Genomic DNA, 20,172 nt, shown 5'->3' on the forward strand with positions numbered 1-20,172 from the left:
TGGACATCTCGGGAGCCTCCTCGGGTGGGGAGAACTGTCCTCATCCTTGAAGAGAGATCCCGGAAGCAGCTCTTTCTGCTCATCTGCAAGCCTAGGGGTGTGGATGGGTGTGTGGTGCCTGTGTGTGCATGTCTGGGTATGTGCTCATGTTTGGAAGTGTGTGCATATGTGCCCTGTGTATGTGTGTGTGAGTATTCATATACGGGGGTGTGCACATTTGCACTGAGTGTATGTGTGTGCATGTGAGGTATGGAGGAACATGTGAATGTCTGTATATGTGCACTGTATGTGTGTGTGCATTGTGTGGGGAAGTGGGCATGTACGTGTGTCTAGAATGTGTAGGCACAGTGTACTTATGTTTGTGAACAAGTGTATATGAGTGTGTGTGCGTGCAGGCAAAATGACTTGTCACTGTTACACATCACTGTTGAAGAGCATTCCTGGGCTTGTGTCCATCAGCAGTCATCACCCTCACACTGACCCTGGAAGTGTGTGTCACCACCATGACCTCTAGGGTTCTTAGCACATCCTTGGGGATGTCCCCCCGACAAAGATGCCTTACATCTCCGCTGGGTCCTGGGCACTGTGAAGCAGCAACTCCAGAGGAACAGACCCTGGACTCAGACAAAACCAACCCAGGTTCAAATCCTGCCCTGGCCCGGATCAGCTGTGAAAGCCTACACCCATCTCTCAACCTCTCTGAGCCTCAGCTGCTCATCCATGAGATGGGCATGATACTATTTCCTATCACCTGTGGTTAAGAGGGTTAAATGAAAGATGCATGTCAAATACATGGCCCCTGCCTGGCCCCAGCAAATGCTCACTAGATGGTTGGGTTTTTTCATGGTTATTGTTATTACAGTTGCTTATAATTATGGTTATTGAGAATACAATGGTGAGCAAAGCAGGCACTACCCTTGCCTCCACAATCGCATTTAGCCCAGAGAAATAGAACAGCAGAAGCAAAAGTGTCTCCTTTTTACTCGATTCAGTGTCAGTCTGATGTGCTAACTACTACTAAGTACAGCCAGCAGCCGTCCGTTGAAGCAACCAAGCACAACAACAAGAGAGGAGCCATCTGTCAGTGTGGGCAAAGTAATGGGTTTGTTGAACTAGACGGGCATCAGTTAGCCAGGCTCAACCTAACACACACGGAACAAGAGAGAGAGAGGGAGAGAGAGCCTATGCACGTACCCACACATGCCTCACGCTCAAGAATTTTAAGAGAGGATCAGCAGAGAGGACAACTGCCTAACCCCTGCAGGCCTCCCACAGCCCACAACAGGACTGTGACTGACGCGGTGCTAAACATACCCATCCCAGAAGCTGGGCCCTGCAGAGTGCCCGCCCAGGAAGCCAGGACCAGCCAGGCTGCACGACTGGGCTGACCTTGGCCATTTCCTGCCGGGCACCGACCCATGGCCACACGGTGGGTGCATCAAGCCCCACCCAGGGAAGGAGCTTGATCGTACGATAGCCTCAGAGCCTCTGGCTTTCAGACCCTGCCCACTACCCCCCTACCAACCTCAACCCCACCCCGGCCTTCTCCACAGGGGAAACAGGCAGTGCCCCACTCCAAGGTCAGCGTGAGAAAGGATGGTCCCTTGAGAGCTCAGTCCCACCCCAACCCTGCGTGGGGGTGAAGGCGTGAGTACCCTGCCCACTGTGGCGACGCCTAGAGACTGCCGATCGAGACAAGGAGAAGGAGGAAGGGAGGGGCCTATCGGAGCCTTCTGTGGCCCACACAGATCAAGGCTCGGAGCTAAGCTCCAAGCCAAGCTTCCCTCAACGTGCTGTCAATATATTACAGAGTAAGAGGGGAGAGCGCCAGCTGCCACCCTTGGGGGCTATGGCTAAGCTCCGTGCATCCCCTCATATCGTCCTCACAATGGTCCCAGGAAGCAGGATAAGCATCCCCACTTCAGATGAGCACATGGAGAGCACAGAGAGGTTGAGTAACTTACTCAAGGTCACACAAGTAGTATCTTCAACCTCAAACCCAATTCTTGCTCTTAACAAAGGGAACAACAATCTGGCCCTGTGCTGCCAAGGGAAAACACAGATGAAGAGGCAGAAGTGAAGTTCTCCACCTTGGCAAACATTGGCTCAGTGACTGTCAGTGACCAAGACAGGGCCCAGCTCTGGGAGAATCGGACATGGTCGCTGCCTGAGGGAGTGAGCAGAACAGGAAGGGAACCAGGCACATACAGGAGGAACGTCGTTACCAAGCAGACAGCAATGAGGACCAGGAGGAAGTCAGCTGCCAAGACTCAGGGGCAGGCACAGTAATTATGGCAGGGCAATCGTGGTGGCCTCCTGGAGGAGGCGTCATGTAGACTGAGCTTTGAAGGAGGAGCTCCATAGGCAGAGGGCCCCCGCCAGAACAGGAGTCAAGGGGAGTGGGTGAAAGGGCTTAACTCATCAAACCCTCTGAGCCCTCACTACTCCAGGTGGTGGGTGGGCCATCAACACCACTCTGGAGCTGGCTTAGAATGCAGAATCTCAGACCCCTCCCAGAACGGCTGAGTCAGCACCTGCATTTTAACAAGATCACCAAATTTGCCTACATGGTCAAGTTTGAGCAGGGCCAATGTAAACCACGCCTGGAAACCACGGTGAGACCTCCCCCAAATCCCGAGGAACAATGTCATCATCACTCCCGGGGCCCACACCCACATACACGCCCGACTGTGGCCCTGGTATATAGCCAGGCTTCAAGTCACCAAAATAACTGCTGATTTCCAACATCCATCAGTGGGGGCCCAGACCCTAGGGAGCACCCAAGGTTGGATAAAGTAGGACCAGCCCCTCCGTCAGGACAGCCCTCATCATTGGTGCCTGTGAAAAATTCCAGAGCCCCAGGAGAGGCGAGGGCAGATACACTGGGCTCGTGGAGTGGACAGTCCCCAGTCAGCAGGGCTGGGAGCTTGCAACTTCACTGCAGAGAGCAAGGGTACGATGGCAGAGCAGCTGCTGTACGCCAGCCTGTGGGTACAGGATGAATGACACAGAGGCCCTGCCTCCGAGGAAGCTCCAAGTCCACCCTTGGAGGTGAACTCAGCAAGACAAACCCCCCTCCAGCGAAGCCATCAGTCAGGCCACGGGGGAGAGAAAAAAAGAGTCAGAAGAGAGAGAGAGACACACACACACACACACACACACACACACACTCCCTTGCACGTACCCCGGGCACCAGCATACATGTGCACACACACGTGCACGGCAGACGTGGCACAGAGGAAGCAATGTACAGTGCAGCCCAGCGGGGCCCCTGGCTGGTCCAGAGCCAGAGGAAAGGGTGGGCAGGAAATACCACATCCCCTCGGAGAGCTGGGCCAAGTCAGCCCCGAGGGCCTGGGATGCAGCACAGAGGGGTGCGGAGGCCACAGAGCCCCCAAGAGTCTGAGTCAGGGCCAAGGCACCTGGGCACAGTCGCACACACACCACACACACACACACACAAGTGCATGCCTCCGTGTGCACTCGGGGCACAGATGCCCTACCTCGTGGACTGCTCACCATGGTAACAGAGTGGCCACCTCTCAGCTCCAGTCACCACCTGAAGGTCTCCGAGGCCTCCTGAGCTGGGGGAAGCAGCGCTAACAAAGGCCCGCCTGGCCGGGGGTCCACGGTACAGACCAGTCGGCGCATGCCTGCCGCGCTCCCCCGGTGAGCTCGGGGCCACCGCATCTTCCTACCCCGCCTGCCTGGCTCCACTCAGCTCAACTCCCCACAGACGCCCCAGCAGAGCTAATGAGAAACTCCCCAGCTGGCCCCATATAAAAACGCATTTCATAAGTCTTTAAAATGCTAGGAAATTCTCCATCTATTTAGGACTTTCCTGCTCCTTTAAAATGTCCCCTGGTCCTTGTGGAGGAAATGACTGGGTTGGGGGCTCAAGCGCAGGAGGTGGGCAGCACCAGCCGAGCCAGCCGGGAGTCAGGGGCATCTGGCAGCTTCCTTCGTCAGCCCCAGGATCGCGGGAAGGGGTAAGGATACCCTCACCGATGAGCCAGGGTAAGGCAGTCACTCAGGAGAAAATTCAGGGTGAGGGAACCCTGGGGGAGAGGAGAGGAGAGAGGGAGATAGTCTCTCCAGCCTTGATCTGAGGATTGAAGAAGTCAAAAAGTCCTGGGAGCCCCTAAGAACAACTCCAAAGGGGAAAAAGACCACCGACACAAAGGCATTGGTAAGAGTGTTGTTCATGAGTTCAAAACTGAACGCGGTTCAAGTGTCCAGCGGGGAGGGGCAGTTGAGGCAATGACTGCCCATCCTCCCAGAGACGCCGATGTGGTGACTGAGGGCAGGGTGTGTGGATCGAGAGGTCTCCAAGAAGCTCGGGGCTCACGGGGGCTCCACGGAGCCCACCAGTGCATTCAGCCTGCTCTTCACCTCGAGAGAAGGGATGGAGCTGGAAAGCGGGCCAAGAGAAATGTAAACAGCAAGCGAGCAGGAGCACAGAGTGGTGGGTGGAGTCTCCGTGAAGTAGTTGAAATAATAAATACGTGCTCTAGGACAACACCGGCAGGGTGGGAAGGAAGCCCCGAGAAGGTTCAGAGGAGCAGGCTGGGCTGCACCGAGGAGCCTCAACTCCCTGAAGAGAAAGGTCTGGTCTTCCAGACATTTCTGTCAAGTTCACTCCACGGTGGAAACGTGGAGGTGAAGGACCGCAGCGGGTGAGGAGGCTGCCACCTCTGTCTGTGATGGGGGCACTGACCACTCCCCCACCCCACAGCTAACCGGAGTCAGATTAAAGGAAAGGCTTCCAGCCTCCCTCTGCCAAGGGGCCCCCAGGCACCGGACATCCAGATGCCACTCTAATCTTCCCCCTCTGAGCAGGTCTCTGAGCCTGCAGCCCTAACACAGACCCACCACCCCACTGCAAACTGCACACACACCCAACATGCAGGGGGGCCTAGAGGCAGGCGGGCTGGGGTCAGGCGGTGGGAGTCTCTATGGACAGCATGACCCACAGTGTTTTCCAGATCTGGCCTTTGAAGATGGGAAGTGTGTTCAAGGTCTTCTAAACAGGCACCTCCTCTCCCTTCCGGCAGCGATCCGGGAGGCCTGGCCCTCGTAAGACTCCCACCTGACCCACGAGGGGCCTGCGCACTAAGCTGACCCTAGCCCTGAGCCTCTGGTTCCCCTCTGACACAAAGAGCCTGGACCAAGATTCCACAGGCAGACCTACCATTTACAATTTAAGTGCCACAGTAATGCTGGAGCTGTGTGTGTGTGCGCGCACGCTCAGCCGTGTCCAACTCTTTGTGACCCCATGGACTATATAGCCCACCAGGCTCCTCTGTCCATGGGATTTCCCAGGCAAGAGTACTGGAGTGGGTTGCCATTTCCTCCTCCAGGGCATCTTCCCAACCCAGGGATCAATCCTGCATCTCTTGCATCTCCTGCACTGGCAGGGCGGATTCTTTAACCAACTGCGCCACCTGTCTGGGTTCAAATCCCGGCTCTGCCACTTCCTAGCTGTGTGACCTTGAAGCAAGTCACTAGCGTCCATGTGCCTCGGTTTCTGTATGTGAAAGGCACCAAGAAGGAGAACTGGCTCCTAGAAGCGACTCATGCATGGGAGTGATGGTTTCGTTAACCAGGACGATGAGACCTACAACGGGGCAGGAAGGCCTGAAACTCTGATCCCACCAGCAAGGTCTCAGGCTGCTGGGCCACTCACACACAATCGATTATACTGTTTCTGTCCAACCGCAAGTGTGTGTGTCACCGTGCCAGACGTGAAGTTGACTCACCTGTCCCGGCATTGACAGTGAGTGTTTGTCAGCAAATAAACTGTTTTCCATCACCAGACTGCCCCAGACCTTCCTCGTGCTCCATCCCCAGCTTGGTCCAGGGCAGCCATGCTGGAAGGAAGCCCAGCCTGCCCTGAAACCTGATCCAGGGAGGCAGGAGGTTCTGGTGAGGCAGTTACACAGAGGTAAGCCCCTTCGTCTCCCAGCTCAGACTTAGTGACCGGCAGAAGGGAGGCAAAGCGGAGCGTGGTTGGTTTGGTTCCCTGAAACCCCCCACTGCAGGCTACTATCATCCTGGTGCCTGCCACTCAGATGGTTCATTCCAAAGGGCCTGGGGGAAGAGAGAAGAAGCACTGAGGGAAAAAGGACCTCCCCACTGAGCTGAGCTGGAGGCAGACGGTGGGGCGCAGAGAGGCCTGTAAAGTGGCCCCTGGGTAGAGACGCACTTGGCAACCTTCTAATGGTGGCCAGAATGAAATCAGCTGGCAGAGGGACATTCTTTGGCCTGAGCAGTGTTTTTTCAAATATACCGATTGACCAAAATGAGATAGCATTTCACATCTAGGAAAGCTAGAATCCACAAAAAAAGGAAAATTACACATATTAATGAGGATGTGGAAACATTGGAACCCTCATCTCTCAATATGAGCTGTTTTAAAAAGACGTGAGTTGCTAATTTTTTAATCTAAGAACACCACATAAAAATCCAGCTCTCTGGCTTCTCTTTTTAAAACTCAGAGAACGTGGGGATTCTGGGCCCAGGTGCCCTGTCAACAATCAGCTGGCACTGAGGTATGGCTGTCCTGGTGGCAAGGCCTGGGGTGCAGTGCACAGCACCGCCTCCCTGCCAGCTGCCCACTCACCTGTGCCACCAGCCTGCCCCAGGTGAGCCTTTGAGCTTGGGATCCTTGTGGGCTTTCACAAAGGACCCTCACAGTTCCCTAAGGAATTTGAACTCACGGCCTGGCAAGGTAGGAAGAAAAGCTTGAGAGTAATCCATGACCCCGCCCCTGAAGTCACGTGCACAATGCTCTGTGCCTTTGGGAAGAGAATCTACACTTCCTTCCACTGGATGCTTGGGGCTTCCCCGGTGGCACTAGTGGTAAAGAACCCGCCTGCCAATGCGGGAGACAGGAGAGACAAGGTTCAGTCCTTGGGTTGGGAAGATCCCCTGGACGAGGGCATGGCAACCCACTCCAGTATTCTTGCCTGGAGAATCCTATGGACAGAAGAGCTTGGTAGGCTACAGTCTACAGGGTCACACAGAGTTGGACACGACTGAAGTGACTTAGCACACACACAAGATACTATCCCTTCATCCCCCTTTTTATGGATCAGAAAAAACAGGATGCAATGGGAAATGAGTTTAAACCCTACATCCACCAGGCACCCCCATACCTCAGCTCTAAACAGTCTCCTTCCCCCAGGTTCTGCCACCAGCAGCCCGATCTTTGCCAGAGGAGAGGCAAGGGCAGGCCCCCTCCTCCCATGACGCCCTGGCCAGAAGGGAGAACTGCAGGGAGACTGCTCGCCGCCCTGCCAGGCGGGGCTCTCCATCACTGTCAGGGCCCTGACTCAAGGGCACAGACAGCAGGTCAGGTTGCTCCTGGGGGCGGTGGCCACCGGGTCCCCACAGGCAGCAGAGGCCACTGTGCCTCCTGCTTCTTTACTGCAGCTCTCCATCATGCTCCCAGAGCCAGGAAAAGCCGGCGAGGGGACGCCGGCACCCTGGGGAGAGGAGGCGGAGCTGCCCGGTGTCCACGGCTCTGCACTCCCAGTAAGATGCCCTCTGCCTCCCTCTTCGCCGCACCCTGCGTTCCTCCGGTCTGATGAGCCAAAAGGCCCTCCATGGCCACCCTTGGGCCCTCTGCCTCCAGGGACCACTGTAGAGCCCCCATGAGGCCTCAGGTCTCTGCTCAGCTATCTACCTCCCAGTGGCGGGCAGCATGGAGGTTACACCCCAGGCTCTGGTGGCAGGAGGACTCAGGTTCGAGTCCCTGCTCCACAGCAACCTGGCTGGGGACGGCGGATCTGCGACTGCACCGTTCCAAGCCTCCTTCCCTCATCCACCAAATGAGGACAGCAGTTCTCAGTGATGGTGCCAAGGGTGGCTTGGGGAGGCTTTGCTCCCCCATAATCTTCTTTGGCACCTGCCCCCATTCTCTGATGCAGCCAAGTGACATTTTCTCAGCTTAACGAGAAGCGTTATTCTAAAGCAGCTTCAGCCAGGCCTTTGGCCCCGTCCTCTACCAGATGGCAGCCCCGAACCAGCCCATGGAGAAACTGTGGACTTGCTGCTGGAAATACCACCCAGCTCCCAGGGTTGTCATGATGGCTCAGGGAGACCCTGGGGGGTAAAACACGTTTGCTCCGTGTCCTGGCACAGACCAAGTATGTGCTCACCAAACGCCAGGCCCCACGTCCGGGACTGTCTCTGCTACCAGCCTCATCCTACCACCAGGGACTTGCGCCATCTCACAAGTCTCGTGCTCAGGGAATACAAGCTGACTTTAATAGCCCGAGTCCAACAGGATTGGGAAGGAAAATCTATCACGTGCATGCACTGTCAAAAAGAAATAATCAGAATCAGGCCAAAGGAAACAGAACAATCCATTGCCCGGCTGTGGATTATCCAATGCCCAGGATGCTTGGCCCTCCCTTTCCCACCTCCGAGCGGATGATCGAAAGCTGACAGGCACCAGTCCCCTGAGGGCCGGAGGGACTCATGAGGAGTTGAGCACCTCCTCCTGCCTGCGCATGTAGGGTGCGCTCAGCTCTTGACTGGAAATTTGCAAACTGCACGACCTTCAACACTCCTGAGAGTGCCCGAAGGCCCTAAGGCTGGCGGTCCCACTGTAGCATCAGAGCATTGTGGACCCCAGGCCCGCACACAGCCCTCGGCATCACCCCTGCTTTCTACAGGAGATACACTCAGGCCCTGACACCCCCTGCACAGAGCTCCATGCCCACCACACCGTCGGCGCCCTCCCGCATGCTGCTGCTGTCCTGGTCTGTCCTCGTCGCCGCTCGCACCACTGGGAACACAGCTGGGAGGGAGGCCCTTATACGGACATGACCAGGCTGGGCGCTTTTCTGGTGCGGGGTTTTGGAGCACAGCGGGGGCCCTCATCAGACCCTGCAAGCCTGAGCATGTGCACCCCCACATCCGTCAGGATGCCTGGATGAGATATGGAGTTTCACAACCTCGCTGTGTTCCTCCGACTGTGGGGAATGCATCTCGACCGCACAGAAAGAGACAGGGCACGGGCCACCCAGCACCTCCCCCTATCCTGCCTAAAGTGTAGCCCCCAAGGCCTGCCCTAACTCAGGGCTCTCCTCCTGAGAACCTGAGCACCTCCCCACCCTGGCTTCATACCTGGCCCCTGCCCTGGAGGGGGCCCCTGCCACCAAGGACCAGGCACCTGCAGACACCACAGTGCCCAAACCTGAGCCAGCCAGGACCCAACCAGGACTGTTCGGACTTTCCAAGCAGCACAGCTCCCGCTACAGAGAGCCCTGGACCAGGAGTCCCGGAACCTGGTTTCAGGCACTGGCTCCCCACTTGCCTTCAGCTCAGTCTGTACCAGCATTCCCCAGATTTCAGTCACCTGGGAACCATCTTCATGACTTTTTCCTGAATCCAAGCATTATTACTTAAAAACTTTGTCAACACAATTTTCTCACTTAAATGACTTCAGCATCGTCTTAAATCACACGCAGCCATAAAATCACAAATTTGATGTGTAACCGTTCAAGTGTTAAGCGTTGGTACGCCTGATGCCTAACGCCTCGTTTCTGCAATGACTAACTCAGAGCATACCTCCCTCTTTGCCTCAATTTCCACACCTAAAAGATAAGGAGGCTGAACTAAATGGCTCCCTCGCAGGTCTTCTCGGGCCCAAGGTTCTCCCCCGTGGAATTGGAGACAGATGGCCAGGATCCTGGGACAGGGGACAAGGCGGGAGAGTCTGGGGCCTGCTGGACCGGGAACAAGGGCCCTGCTGTCAACAGAGGCTGACAACTTGCACAGCAAATGGGAGAGTGGTGCCCTCCCTTCCGGAGCTCCCAAGGACCCCAAGCCAGCTGCAACCCCAAGCTCCAGGGGCAGCTCCAGATTCTAGAATTTTATAGGGAGATAAACCTCATTCATCCACCTCTTTCTATAGCTGGGGAAACTGAGGCACCAGAAGGCACTTAGGCAAGGGCAGAACTGAGCAGGAAAACCCAAGTCCCCTGACAGCCTAGTCACCCCCATCACCCTCCAAAGGCCACGCTAAGTCACTTCAGTCGTGTCCGACTCTGTGCGACCCCATAGACCACCAGGCTCCCCTATCCCTGGGATTCTCCAGGCAAGAACACTGGAGTGGGTTGCCATTTCCTTCTCCAATGCAAGAAAGTGAAAAGTCAAAGAGAAGTCTCTCAGTCATGTCCGATTCTTAGCGACCCCATGGATTGCAGCCTAACAGGCTCCTCCGTCCATGGGATTTTCCAAGCAAGAGTTACTGGAGTGGGGTGCCGTTGCCTTCTCCGTCCAAAGGCCATGCCCCCCGTAATTCTAACCGCTCCTTCTTACCTCCCCCTGGAGGTGTGGGCTCGGGTCTGCCCACCCGAGAATGCAATGCAGCCACTTCCAGGAAAGCAAATAAAGGAATTCTGATTTCGATTGGAGTTTAAAGGTCCTATTAGAGTGGCTTTTATGCAATTAGGCTGGAATGAATGTGCAGCGACGCCCATGGCAGGGAGCTTCAGAGCCTGTATAGTGGGGGTGCGGTGGCCCAACTGAGTATGCCCACAAGAGAGGAACATGGCCCCCAGGGGAATAAGGGCATATTAGTCTCCGTATGTAATAGATTTTATTGACCATATGGAACTGATATAAAAATCACGTTGCACGGGGTAATCTGGACTGGAGACAGGAATGTGACAGGAAGAATATGACTTCCATAACCAGCTGGGTGGCTTTCTGAATTTCCTGAGCCAGCCCCCCAGGACCCCCACCAAGTTTCCCGCCGGCCCCTGGGCATTTACCTGATGCCGTCACGGAGGAATCCCAGGCCAGCGAGAAGTCCGAGGCCTCCCCCTCTTCAACTGAAAGAGAGAACAGAGACGGGCCTGTGAGTTTTGAAGTTGTGCAAACAGGTCATTGGTGCTGGGGGGCAGGGGCTGGGGCGTGGTATGTGCAGGACACAGGGCAAAGAGGAAGAATCCTTTGGGGGAGTCCCTAGGGAGTCCCTATGATACCCATGATCAAGGGTGAAAGGATCAAGTCTACAAAGAGACTTTTGTTGGTTTCACCAAGATGTAAAATACTCAGAACAAAACCTAAACAGCAAATAAGGGCCGTATCTGTATGGTTCCCCCATCCTTGTGCCCCCAGCAGACATCACAAATCAATCACAGCACTGCCTCGAATCAGATGCAGAGTCAGATTCTTTCTCTACACAGAGCTACAGGCCGTTACTGTCTATAATCAGAGTATCCACTTGAGATAAAGCCATGTACCCCTCACAGAAGTAGAGTGAAGACCCAGACCTCTCCCTGGTCCTCCAGACACTGACCTCCTACCAAGAGCCCCTCAGATCACCACTGAGATGTGAAGGCTTTCTCGATTATTCCAAGAAACAAACAAGACACTCTCAGAGGTTGGCAAAGCGTGGGGTGCTATCCTCTACACTGAGTGCTGACAGACAGACCTCAGGACATGCTGGAGTCGATTCTCCCGTGGTCAGCAGTCCTGGGCCAGCGACGCCACAGTGCAACTCACCTCTCCACTCTACCCCAAGCCCACAGAACCAAGCCGGGGAGGGACGGAGTGTCCCCACCACCCCACATCCTGCTGTGTGAGACAAGGCGGGTAGAGGTGGTGGCCACGCACTAGGAGAACACGGGAGAAATTCTATACAGCATAATAAAACTCTCATCCTGGAATTAATCCCAGTCTGGGGCATGTAATAATATTAAAGCTGGGTTATAGACTTTGTAAAATGGAACTCTGTTTAAGCCAAAAATGTGCATACGTAGTATTTTTCAGATTTAACAGGCTCTGAAGTTCTGCACACGTGCATGCTGAAGCCACCACGTACCCCCCAGTTCTCTTTGCAATGTCGCTGTCTCTCTGCGGGCACACACTGTGAGCCAGGCCCTGCACCCAGGGTGTTTACTCCCGGTCATCAGACTTTGAGAGGTGACAGGACAGGCCTGAGGTCCTACGCTAGAAAGAGTCCCTACAGAGTTGGGCCTGAAACCCACGGCTGCCCATCTCAAAGGCTGCTCATGTTTCCACCTGAGACACAGAGGACCCTATCCAGAATCCTAGCAACTGGGGGCTAGAGAGCAGCAGCCCACCCCGCCCTTCAGAAGGCAGGGACACAGCATGCAGGGCAGTCGGCCTGGGGGAGGAACAAGCAGGCTGGCTTACGGTCAGACGCTGGGTTCAAATCCCAGTCCTGCCTCGAACTAGCTGTATACATGTGTGCACACTAAGTCGTTTCAGTCGTATCTGACTCTTTGCGACCCTATGAACTGTAGCCCGCCAGGCTCTTCTGTCCCTGGGATTTTTCCAGGCCAGAATACTGCAGTGGGTTGCCATTTCCTCCTCCAAGGGATCTTCCTGACCCAGGGATCAAACCCACATCTCTTATATCTACTGCACTGGCAGGTGGATTCTTTACCATTCGTGCCACCTCGGAAGCCCCTAGCTGTATGACCATGAGTAAACTGTTTACTCTCTAGGCTTCAGTTCTCCCATCTCAAAAACACAGGCAAAAATGGTACCTAAGCCACAGATTATTGGGAAGATTCCATGGGATGATGGTTGTCATCCACTGGAACAGAGACTCAAGCACTCAGGTGGGTTTATTGCCGAGACTAGAACAACTCTTGGAATTAACAAGTCCAGCCCAGCACGGCCCCGCCCCTATTTTATCCTCTACCCCTGATCTTTCCCCCTCCCCACAGAGCCTCGCAGGACAGGTTTTCGTTTAACCTTTAGAAACAGCTTGCCCAGGAGGGCACATCCACGTCACTGAGCAGAGGCCAAGGATTGCTAACCAAGAGCCCTCCTTCCCAGATTTGCATCCTAAGAGGAGAAATCAGCAGCTGAGACACTGAAATGCAGAGATGATCTGGATTGGGATCTGGGTTGTTTGACTTAGCCAGTTACAGCTGGGGTGGGGTTTTCAAATATGCAGCTTTGTAAATATGAATTAAGACCTTGAGTCAGACAAAACTGATATTACTCACTAGGCTGATTGCAGCCAAATAGCCTCCGAAACACAGGCAGATAACGCTAGAACAATCAGAAGCAGGCCGTGCATGAGACGAGCAGCAGTTTTCATGGCTACACCTAAAAATCAGTTTCTTTCACATTTCACTGTTTATTCACTTTAAAATGGAATATAGGTATTGCTTCTATTAAGAGGTTGCTGCCAATGTGTAAGGTCACCATGGTACCATTTCATAGGACACTTTCGACAAGACCTGCCTTGGGTCCCTAGACCTTGTCAACCACAAGCTCCAAGACTTGAATGCAAGGTTCCCAGTTCTCCCTTTGCCCTCAATGTACTCCCAGTATCAGGGCAAAAGGCCCCACGTTTGGGCAACTCAGTGTTCCTTGGTTGGGAAGTGTGACCTCCCGAGTCACTGAACTGGAGGGTGTCCCCAAGATGCCCAGTCCCTCCCTCCCTAAGATCTGACTTCCATCTTCATGGGAAGGAGAAGGAGAAAACACCTGCTCTTTTGGAGCTCTTGGGAGGACTCAAGCTTCTGTTTCTGGGGACAATAAGCCTGCAGAGGTGGGAAGAGGGGGAGAGCAGACCGATGCCCTGGCTGGGGAGTTTCAAAGTGGCGAACGTCATTACAGGCAAACAGCCGCATCACGCACCAGCACCCCCAGAACCACACCCCTCCCAGCGAGGAGCCCACAGGCCAACTCGCCTAGTGACATGGGCACGAACACGCTTTCTGAAAACTGCTGGCCCACATCTTTTTGAAGGTATAAATACACTGTCCTTTATAGATTCTTGATGAGAAGAAGGAACGCCCAACTCCACCACCACCATCACGCGGCCGTGCACTAGCCGACACTGAACGTGAGAAGGTTCTCCTCCCCTCCAGCTGGCCTTTTCTGCCCAGGCAGTTCTCTTCAACAACAAGATAACTGGCAGGGGCAGCAGGCACAGAGGAAGGAAGGCCTGCCCTACAGCTGGAGCCAGGCACTTGCTGGGGGAGTGGGGCGGGGAGGCCGAGCCATCCCCAAAGCGGAGTTCCACTAGAGAAGCACAATGAACACGGAGGGGTGAGCATCACAGAGAAAATTTGATCAGCTCAACGTCCAGTACAGACAACACCCAGAGGGGCTGCCCAGCTGGTGAGGAGAGCTTGGCGCTTTCTGGGGACTTCCGCAGACTCCAGACTCTAACTTTTTAATTTATAAGATACTTGGCATCACTGAGGCCAAAACACACACTCCCAGCCTTGCCCAGTCTCAAGGGAAACACAGAGAGACCCACTCCTGTGGGTGATGGGCATCTGCAAGCATGGGGTGGGCCATGTAAGGCCAGTGGGTACACAAAGGGAGTGGAGGAGGGGGGACAAGTGTGTAAACATGGGGAGGGGGCACACAGTAAGTATGAACACACAGGGCAAGGGTGTAGCTCCAAGTGTGTACACACGGCGGGGACACATGCAAAGTCTGCCTGCAAGGCACAGAGGTATAGGGCTTATGCTCACATGGAAGAGGACACAGAGCATTCACTGTGGTTCCTGGAGTGTGTTAAGAAAGATTCTGAGGCTGTCTCAGGGCTTCTGAGGAATCAACACCCCGTGTTCTCTCTCTGCTCTAGGGTCACAAGTTGCAGATGGCTGACTGCCCCGTGGGTGTATACACCTGTGAGCCCCACCAGATGCTGTCTCCCCAGCTCAGCAGCAGGTTCGTAAGTGACCACAGCCCCCCTACTCTGGGAGCACCCATAGCCTGCCCTCTGTGCATCTTGATGACCGTTGATGAGATGCCAGTGAGACCCAAAGCCCGTGTGTTGGGCCTCTGGACTTCAGGAAGCCAGCAACAGGGGCAGGTGGTGCTAAGGGCACTTGTTGCTGGCCTGGGAGGAGGGTGCTCTCCCCAGGGCGCCCCGTTACCTTGAAGATGCGGAGGAGCTGGGGAAGGGGAAAGAAAGGGAGGCAGGGGCCCGTGGGGAGGGCTGGCAACAGCCTGGCCGAGGGCAGTGCTGTGGGACCGCTCAAAATCAGGCCGGGCCTGGGCGGACAGACAAGGTGCAGGGAAGAGGCAAGAACGTTCAAGTGTGAGAACCGAGGCAGGCAGTGTCGGGAGTGAACGAGAGTGACAAACGGAGCGGGCGTTGAGCCGAGGGCCAGGGAGGCCTCCAGCAGGGCCAGCACGAGGGCCAGGGAGGCCTCCAGCAGGGCCAGCACGAGGGCCAGGGAGGCCCCCTCCCCTCCCCCAGATCCTCACCAGGCCAGCTGCTCAGCCTGTCTGAGGATCTGAGAAGGCCCTGTCCCTGGCTGTAAGTTTCTGGATATGTACACAGCTGGGCACTTTTCTGGGGAAAGGATCCATAGTTTTCATCACAAAGATCTAGAACAACCGCCCCTCCCCTGCCAAAAAGATTTTATTTGAGGAGGCTTCTCAGCTGGCCTCACCTCTGGCTGGCGTTCTCAGGGTCTTAAGCGACCACTCCATGCTTTCTGGCTTTGGCCCCAGGGCCATCTTATCCTTAGGAAACGGTGGGCCCACCCTGGCCTGACAAAGACTCTCTAGAGGCGTCCCTGCCCAGTGGAGGTGGGGAGCCCAGCAAGGAGCACACAGCTGCCTCGGCTCATCCCTAGGGAGACCCTCCTACCCACACCAGGCCAGGGCCCAGGAAAGTAAAGGACACACTGAGAGCCCAGACTCTCCTTATCAGGCATAAAATGCAGCATCACTCCTGCCTTGATACTAAACAACCTCAACAAACAAAAAAGTGAAAAGCAGAGAAGACCACTGTATATGGATGGACAAGCTGTGCACTGCACAAAGGGCCCAGCAGAGGTGGGGAGAGAGGGTTGAATTTAGCCCGCAGTCTGTCCACTAAGCAGTGTGTCCTGGTGCAGAGCTATGAATGCCCAGAGGAGGCGGAACCCTTGCTTTTACACAAAGGCATGCTGCTGCTGCTGCTGCTGCTAAGTCACTTCAGTCGTGTCTGACTCTGTGTGACCCCATGGACGGCAGCCCACCAGGCTCTCCCATCCCTGGGATTCTCCAGGAAAGAACACTGGAGTGGGTTGCCATTTCCTTCTCTAATGCATGAAAGTGAAAAGTGAAAGTGAAGTCACTCAGTTGTGTCTGACTCTTCGCAATCCCATGGACTGCAGCCTACCAGGCTCCTCCATCCATGGGATTTTCCAGGCAAAAGTATTGGAGTGGGGTGCCATTGCCTTCTCCACACAAAGGCATGGCTGGCCTTTTTTCTAATTCACACAGATGTGCTATAGAGCATAGCCCATGGCCAGCTCTGGCATAAGGCTTGGGGCCAAATGACCATGGTTGGGGGCAAGCAAATCCAGCCAGTAGGCCCACACTCTCCAGGTTCCTCTCCAGTGGGGATGGGGATGGGGGCGTCACGGAATGGAATAGTATAGGCTCCTTGTAGCCAAAGCTAAAGCCACCTGAGCCCCCAACGCCAGCCCCCTCACGAAGGTCAGACCCTCAGAGGAGCCCAGTTGTCATGACAAGGTCACATCACAAACCCATTTATTTAACTTCATGATTCCCTGGCCACTTCCTGAAAAGAGAAGAAACTAACACTTCAAATGGTGCCATGGTCCTCCATGAGCACTCACACAGAGCCAGGGCGCAAGGAGGGCTGAGACTCTATGCACCACACCCCGGCCACCTGAGCACCTCACCACCAGGAGGACAGGTCTAGGACTCAAAGCAATCTATTTCTGCTCTAATGGCAGAAAGGGAAGAGGAATTAAAGAGGCTCTTGATGAGGGTGAAAGAGGAGAATGAAAAAGCTGGCTTAAAACTCAACATTCAAAAAACTAAGATCATCGCATCCAGTCCCATCACTTCATGGTAAATAGATGGGGAAAAAGTGGAAACCATGGCAGATTTTATTTTGGGGGGTTCGAAAATCACTAGACAGTGAAATTAAGACACTTGCTCCTTGGAAGAAAAGCTATGACCAACCTAGACAGCTTATTAAAAAGCAGAGGTATCACTTTGCCGACAAAGGTCCATATAATCAAAGCTATGGTTTTTCCAGTAGTCATGTGTGGATGTGAGACCTGGACCATAAAGAAGGACGAGTGCCAAAGAACTGATGCTTTGGAACTGTGGTGCTGGAGAGGACTCTTGAGAGTCCCTTGGACAGCAAGGAGAGCAAACCAGTCAATCAGAGAGAATCAACCCTGAATATTCATTGGAGGGACTGATGCTGAAGCTCCAGTACTTTGGCCACCTGCTGCAAAAAGCCAACTCATTGGAAAAGACCCTGATGCTGGGAAAGATTGAAGACAGGATGAGAAGGGGGTGACAGACGATGAGATGGTTGGATGGCATCATCAGCTCAAAGGACATGCTGCTGCTGCTGCTAAGTCATTTCAGTCATGTCCGACTCTGTGCAACCCCATACACGGCAGCCTACCAGGCTCCCCCGTCCCTGGGATTCTCAAGGCAAGAACACTGGAGTGGGTTGCCATTTCCTTCTCCAATGCAGGAAAGTGAAAAGTGAAAATAAAGTCACTCAGTCATGTCCAACTCTTAGCAACCCCACGGACTGCAGCCTACCAGGCTCCTCCGTCCATGGGATTTTACAGGCAAGAGTACTGGAGTGGGTTGGCACTGCCTGCTCCGCTTAAAGGACATAAGTTTGCGCAAACTCCGGGAGACACTGAAGGATAGGGAAGCCTGAAATGCTGCAGTCCGTGGGGTCGCAAAAAGTCGGACACAACTGAGTGACTGAACAACAACAAAGCAAAGAAATATATCGGATTGGCCAAAAAGTTGATTCATGTTTTTGATACAATCTTATGGGAAAACCCAAAAGAACCTTTTGGCCAATCCAGTATAAACCTGGGGGAATCTAAAGCAGCTCCACTTGGCCCCACCCAGCCCTACTTTGGATCCTGCCTGTAGGCCCAGGGCTTCAAGCCTCTTGCCCAAGCTCCCAGGGTCATCCTGACCACCAGCTACATAACCACCACTGTCCACCTCCTCAAGACCCTCTCCCTGACACCCTGGCCCTGGCCTTCAGTGAGCCTCATCATGCAGCAGCGGTTTGCCAAAGACAGATGCCTTAGGATCAAATCCCCATCTGGCACGGACTGATGTGTGACATTGGCAGATGAAGGAACCTCTCTGTACATAACCTACCTGCAAGGTAGCATAAAATAAGAAGGTTTTAAGAAAGCACACGGTCCTGAGCCCAATATCAAGGTGCCCGGCAAAGAAAAATGACCGTATAGCATAATGTGCTGTTTCCAGTGTATTCTCAGTCCCATTAGGGAGACCCCCCACCTCTCCTCTTCCTCCCATCCGCCAGCTCCTTTGACACAAGAGGCAATGTATCAGTGACACTAGGAACAACAATCACTTATGCTCTTCATGCACATTTCCATGTTTATGTTTAATCTTCCCGATGGCCGGACAAAGGGTGATGGTGTCCATCTCAAAGGGGAAACCAGGGCCTAAATGATTTTTCTAAAAACTGAGCTAAATTATACAAGCAATGGGAGTAGAGCTCAGATTTGCAGCCAAATCTCACGTGGCCCCAAAGCTTGCACACTACCGCCAACCCACCTGCCTCTCAGCCTGTGCTGAATACACGGTAATTGACGGCCTGAGCTTCCCAGGCCTTCTGTGCCCTCTCAGAAAAGCCACAGCTGATGGGGAAGGGTGGGGTTGAAATGACTCCTCTTTTGGAACCCTCCAGAGACCAGCCTGCAAAGTCAGTGTTGAGCGTGCCAGCCTAGGGCAGACTCCCCTGCTCCCCAGGGCCTGGATTCTGCCTCAGTCTTGGTTCCCCACTCCTAAGGCAGGGGTAATAAAATTCCATTTGTTGTGAAGACAAAGTGAAATAACACGCATGAAGAGCTTAGTCCGGTGCCTGGCATACAGCGAGAACACTGAAAAGGACTATCGTGTCTGTGCCCCCAGCAAATCCATTCGGAGTGGGGAGGTTTCCTGTAAATTCCCTTTGGGGTCCCACCTGCTGCGCCTAAACACTTGGAGGGCCCCAGGCCCCCCAGGATGCCCGCATGTTGAATCCCGCCTCTCCCTGAGGTTAGTGTCCCTGTTCATATATATATATTTCATTTCACACAGTCTCCCCTGCACAGACTCGTTAACCAGAAACACACAGCATATAAATGTGAATTTATGACGGGGTCTGGCTCCCACATCCTGTTTCAGTGGCCAGCCTGGCTTTCACCCACCAGCTGTCCAGCTCTGATGGAAGGTGACCGAGCCGAGCGCACGCTCTGCCATGCACAGAGGGGCCGTGACAACATCCCACACAGAGGGTGCATGGAAGCGGCCTGTTGAGTGCTAGGGACATGAAGGTGGGCACCAAGGCCCCCGGGTCAGGGAACATCAGCCTGGAGTCCCTGCCCCCCCAGACAGCACCCGCCCAGATCTATTCACTGTTTAGTGTGGGGAAAAAAGAGAGAGTAGACCAGAGTTCCACTCTCTTGCCTTGTTTCCACTTGCATTTAAAAAGAAGCACCATAAAGTAAGAGACTAAGACCCCTTAACAACTTCTTCTCTGTGCTAACATACTATAAATAAACATCAGTACCTTGTCACACATGTGGTTTATCTTAGACACAAGCAAAGAGGAAACTGAGTCTGCTATTGAAAACTGGTGTGTGTGTGCATATGCATGTGGGTATGCGTGTGTGCATTAGTGTTTTCATTTCATTTTCAATACACAGACCATCTCTTTCTTCATACCAAAAGCCCCAAGCCTTCCCCAGGAATGAACTGTAAGGACCATTTCCAAACATGCTGTAATTCCGTAGGGATGTCCCGGGGGTAGGGGCAATCGTAACTCTTTACAGTTTAAGGAGTCGATGCTTTTCATAAGTCTGATTTGGGAGCGGGGTATTTCATTAGCACAGATGTGGCCCCCAGCTCAGCCCCACTGCCCACCCACCATGGTTATAACACACGTGGAGGCCTCCAGGAGGTCCTGAGCACCTCCATCTGGCAGCTGGTCTCCCCAAGACAGGCCTCACATCACCCAAACCTGCCCAAGGTTCCCGCGGGGATGAGCATCTCGGGGTAGGGGGGGAGTTTCTCCAGCTCTCTGAGGTCCCCAGGACTGGCAGGGCCTCCCCAGACCTCCCCCGGGAGCCTGGCCGGTTCACACTCCTACACCAAGTGTGACAGATGCTGTTCTTCACATCAACT

The 20,172-nt window shown here is 54.1% G+C and overlaps 1 protein-coding gene across 2 annotated transcripts in view; it reads right to left on the minus strand.

Moving 5' to 3' along the window:
* Window positions 1-20,172, minus strand: part of ZNF423 (zinc finger protein 423) — a 345,767-nt gene that overhangs the window by 277,231 nt on the left and 48,364 nt on the right. For both annotated transcript variants that reach the window (XM_061387117.1, XM_061387119.1), the window contains exon 2: window positions 10,788-10,847. In XM_061387117.1, coding sequence (XP_061243101.1) covers window positions 10,788-10,847 — 60 coding nt within the window. The remainder of the gene's footprint in view (window positions 1-10,787; window positions 10,848-20,172) is intronic.

The sequence above is a fragment of the Bos javanicus genome, chromosome 18, assembly GCF_032452875.1.
Source record: "Bos javanicus breed banteng chromosome 18, ARS-OSU_banteng_1.0, whole genome shotgun sequence".
NCBI classification, from domain to species: Eukaryota; Metazoa; Chordata; class Mammalia; order Artiodactyla; family Bovidae; genus Bos; species Bos javanicus.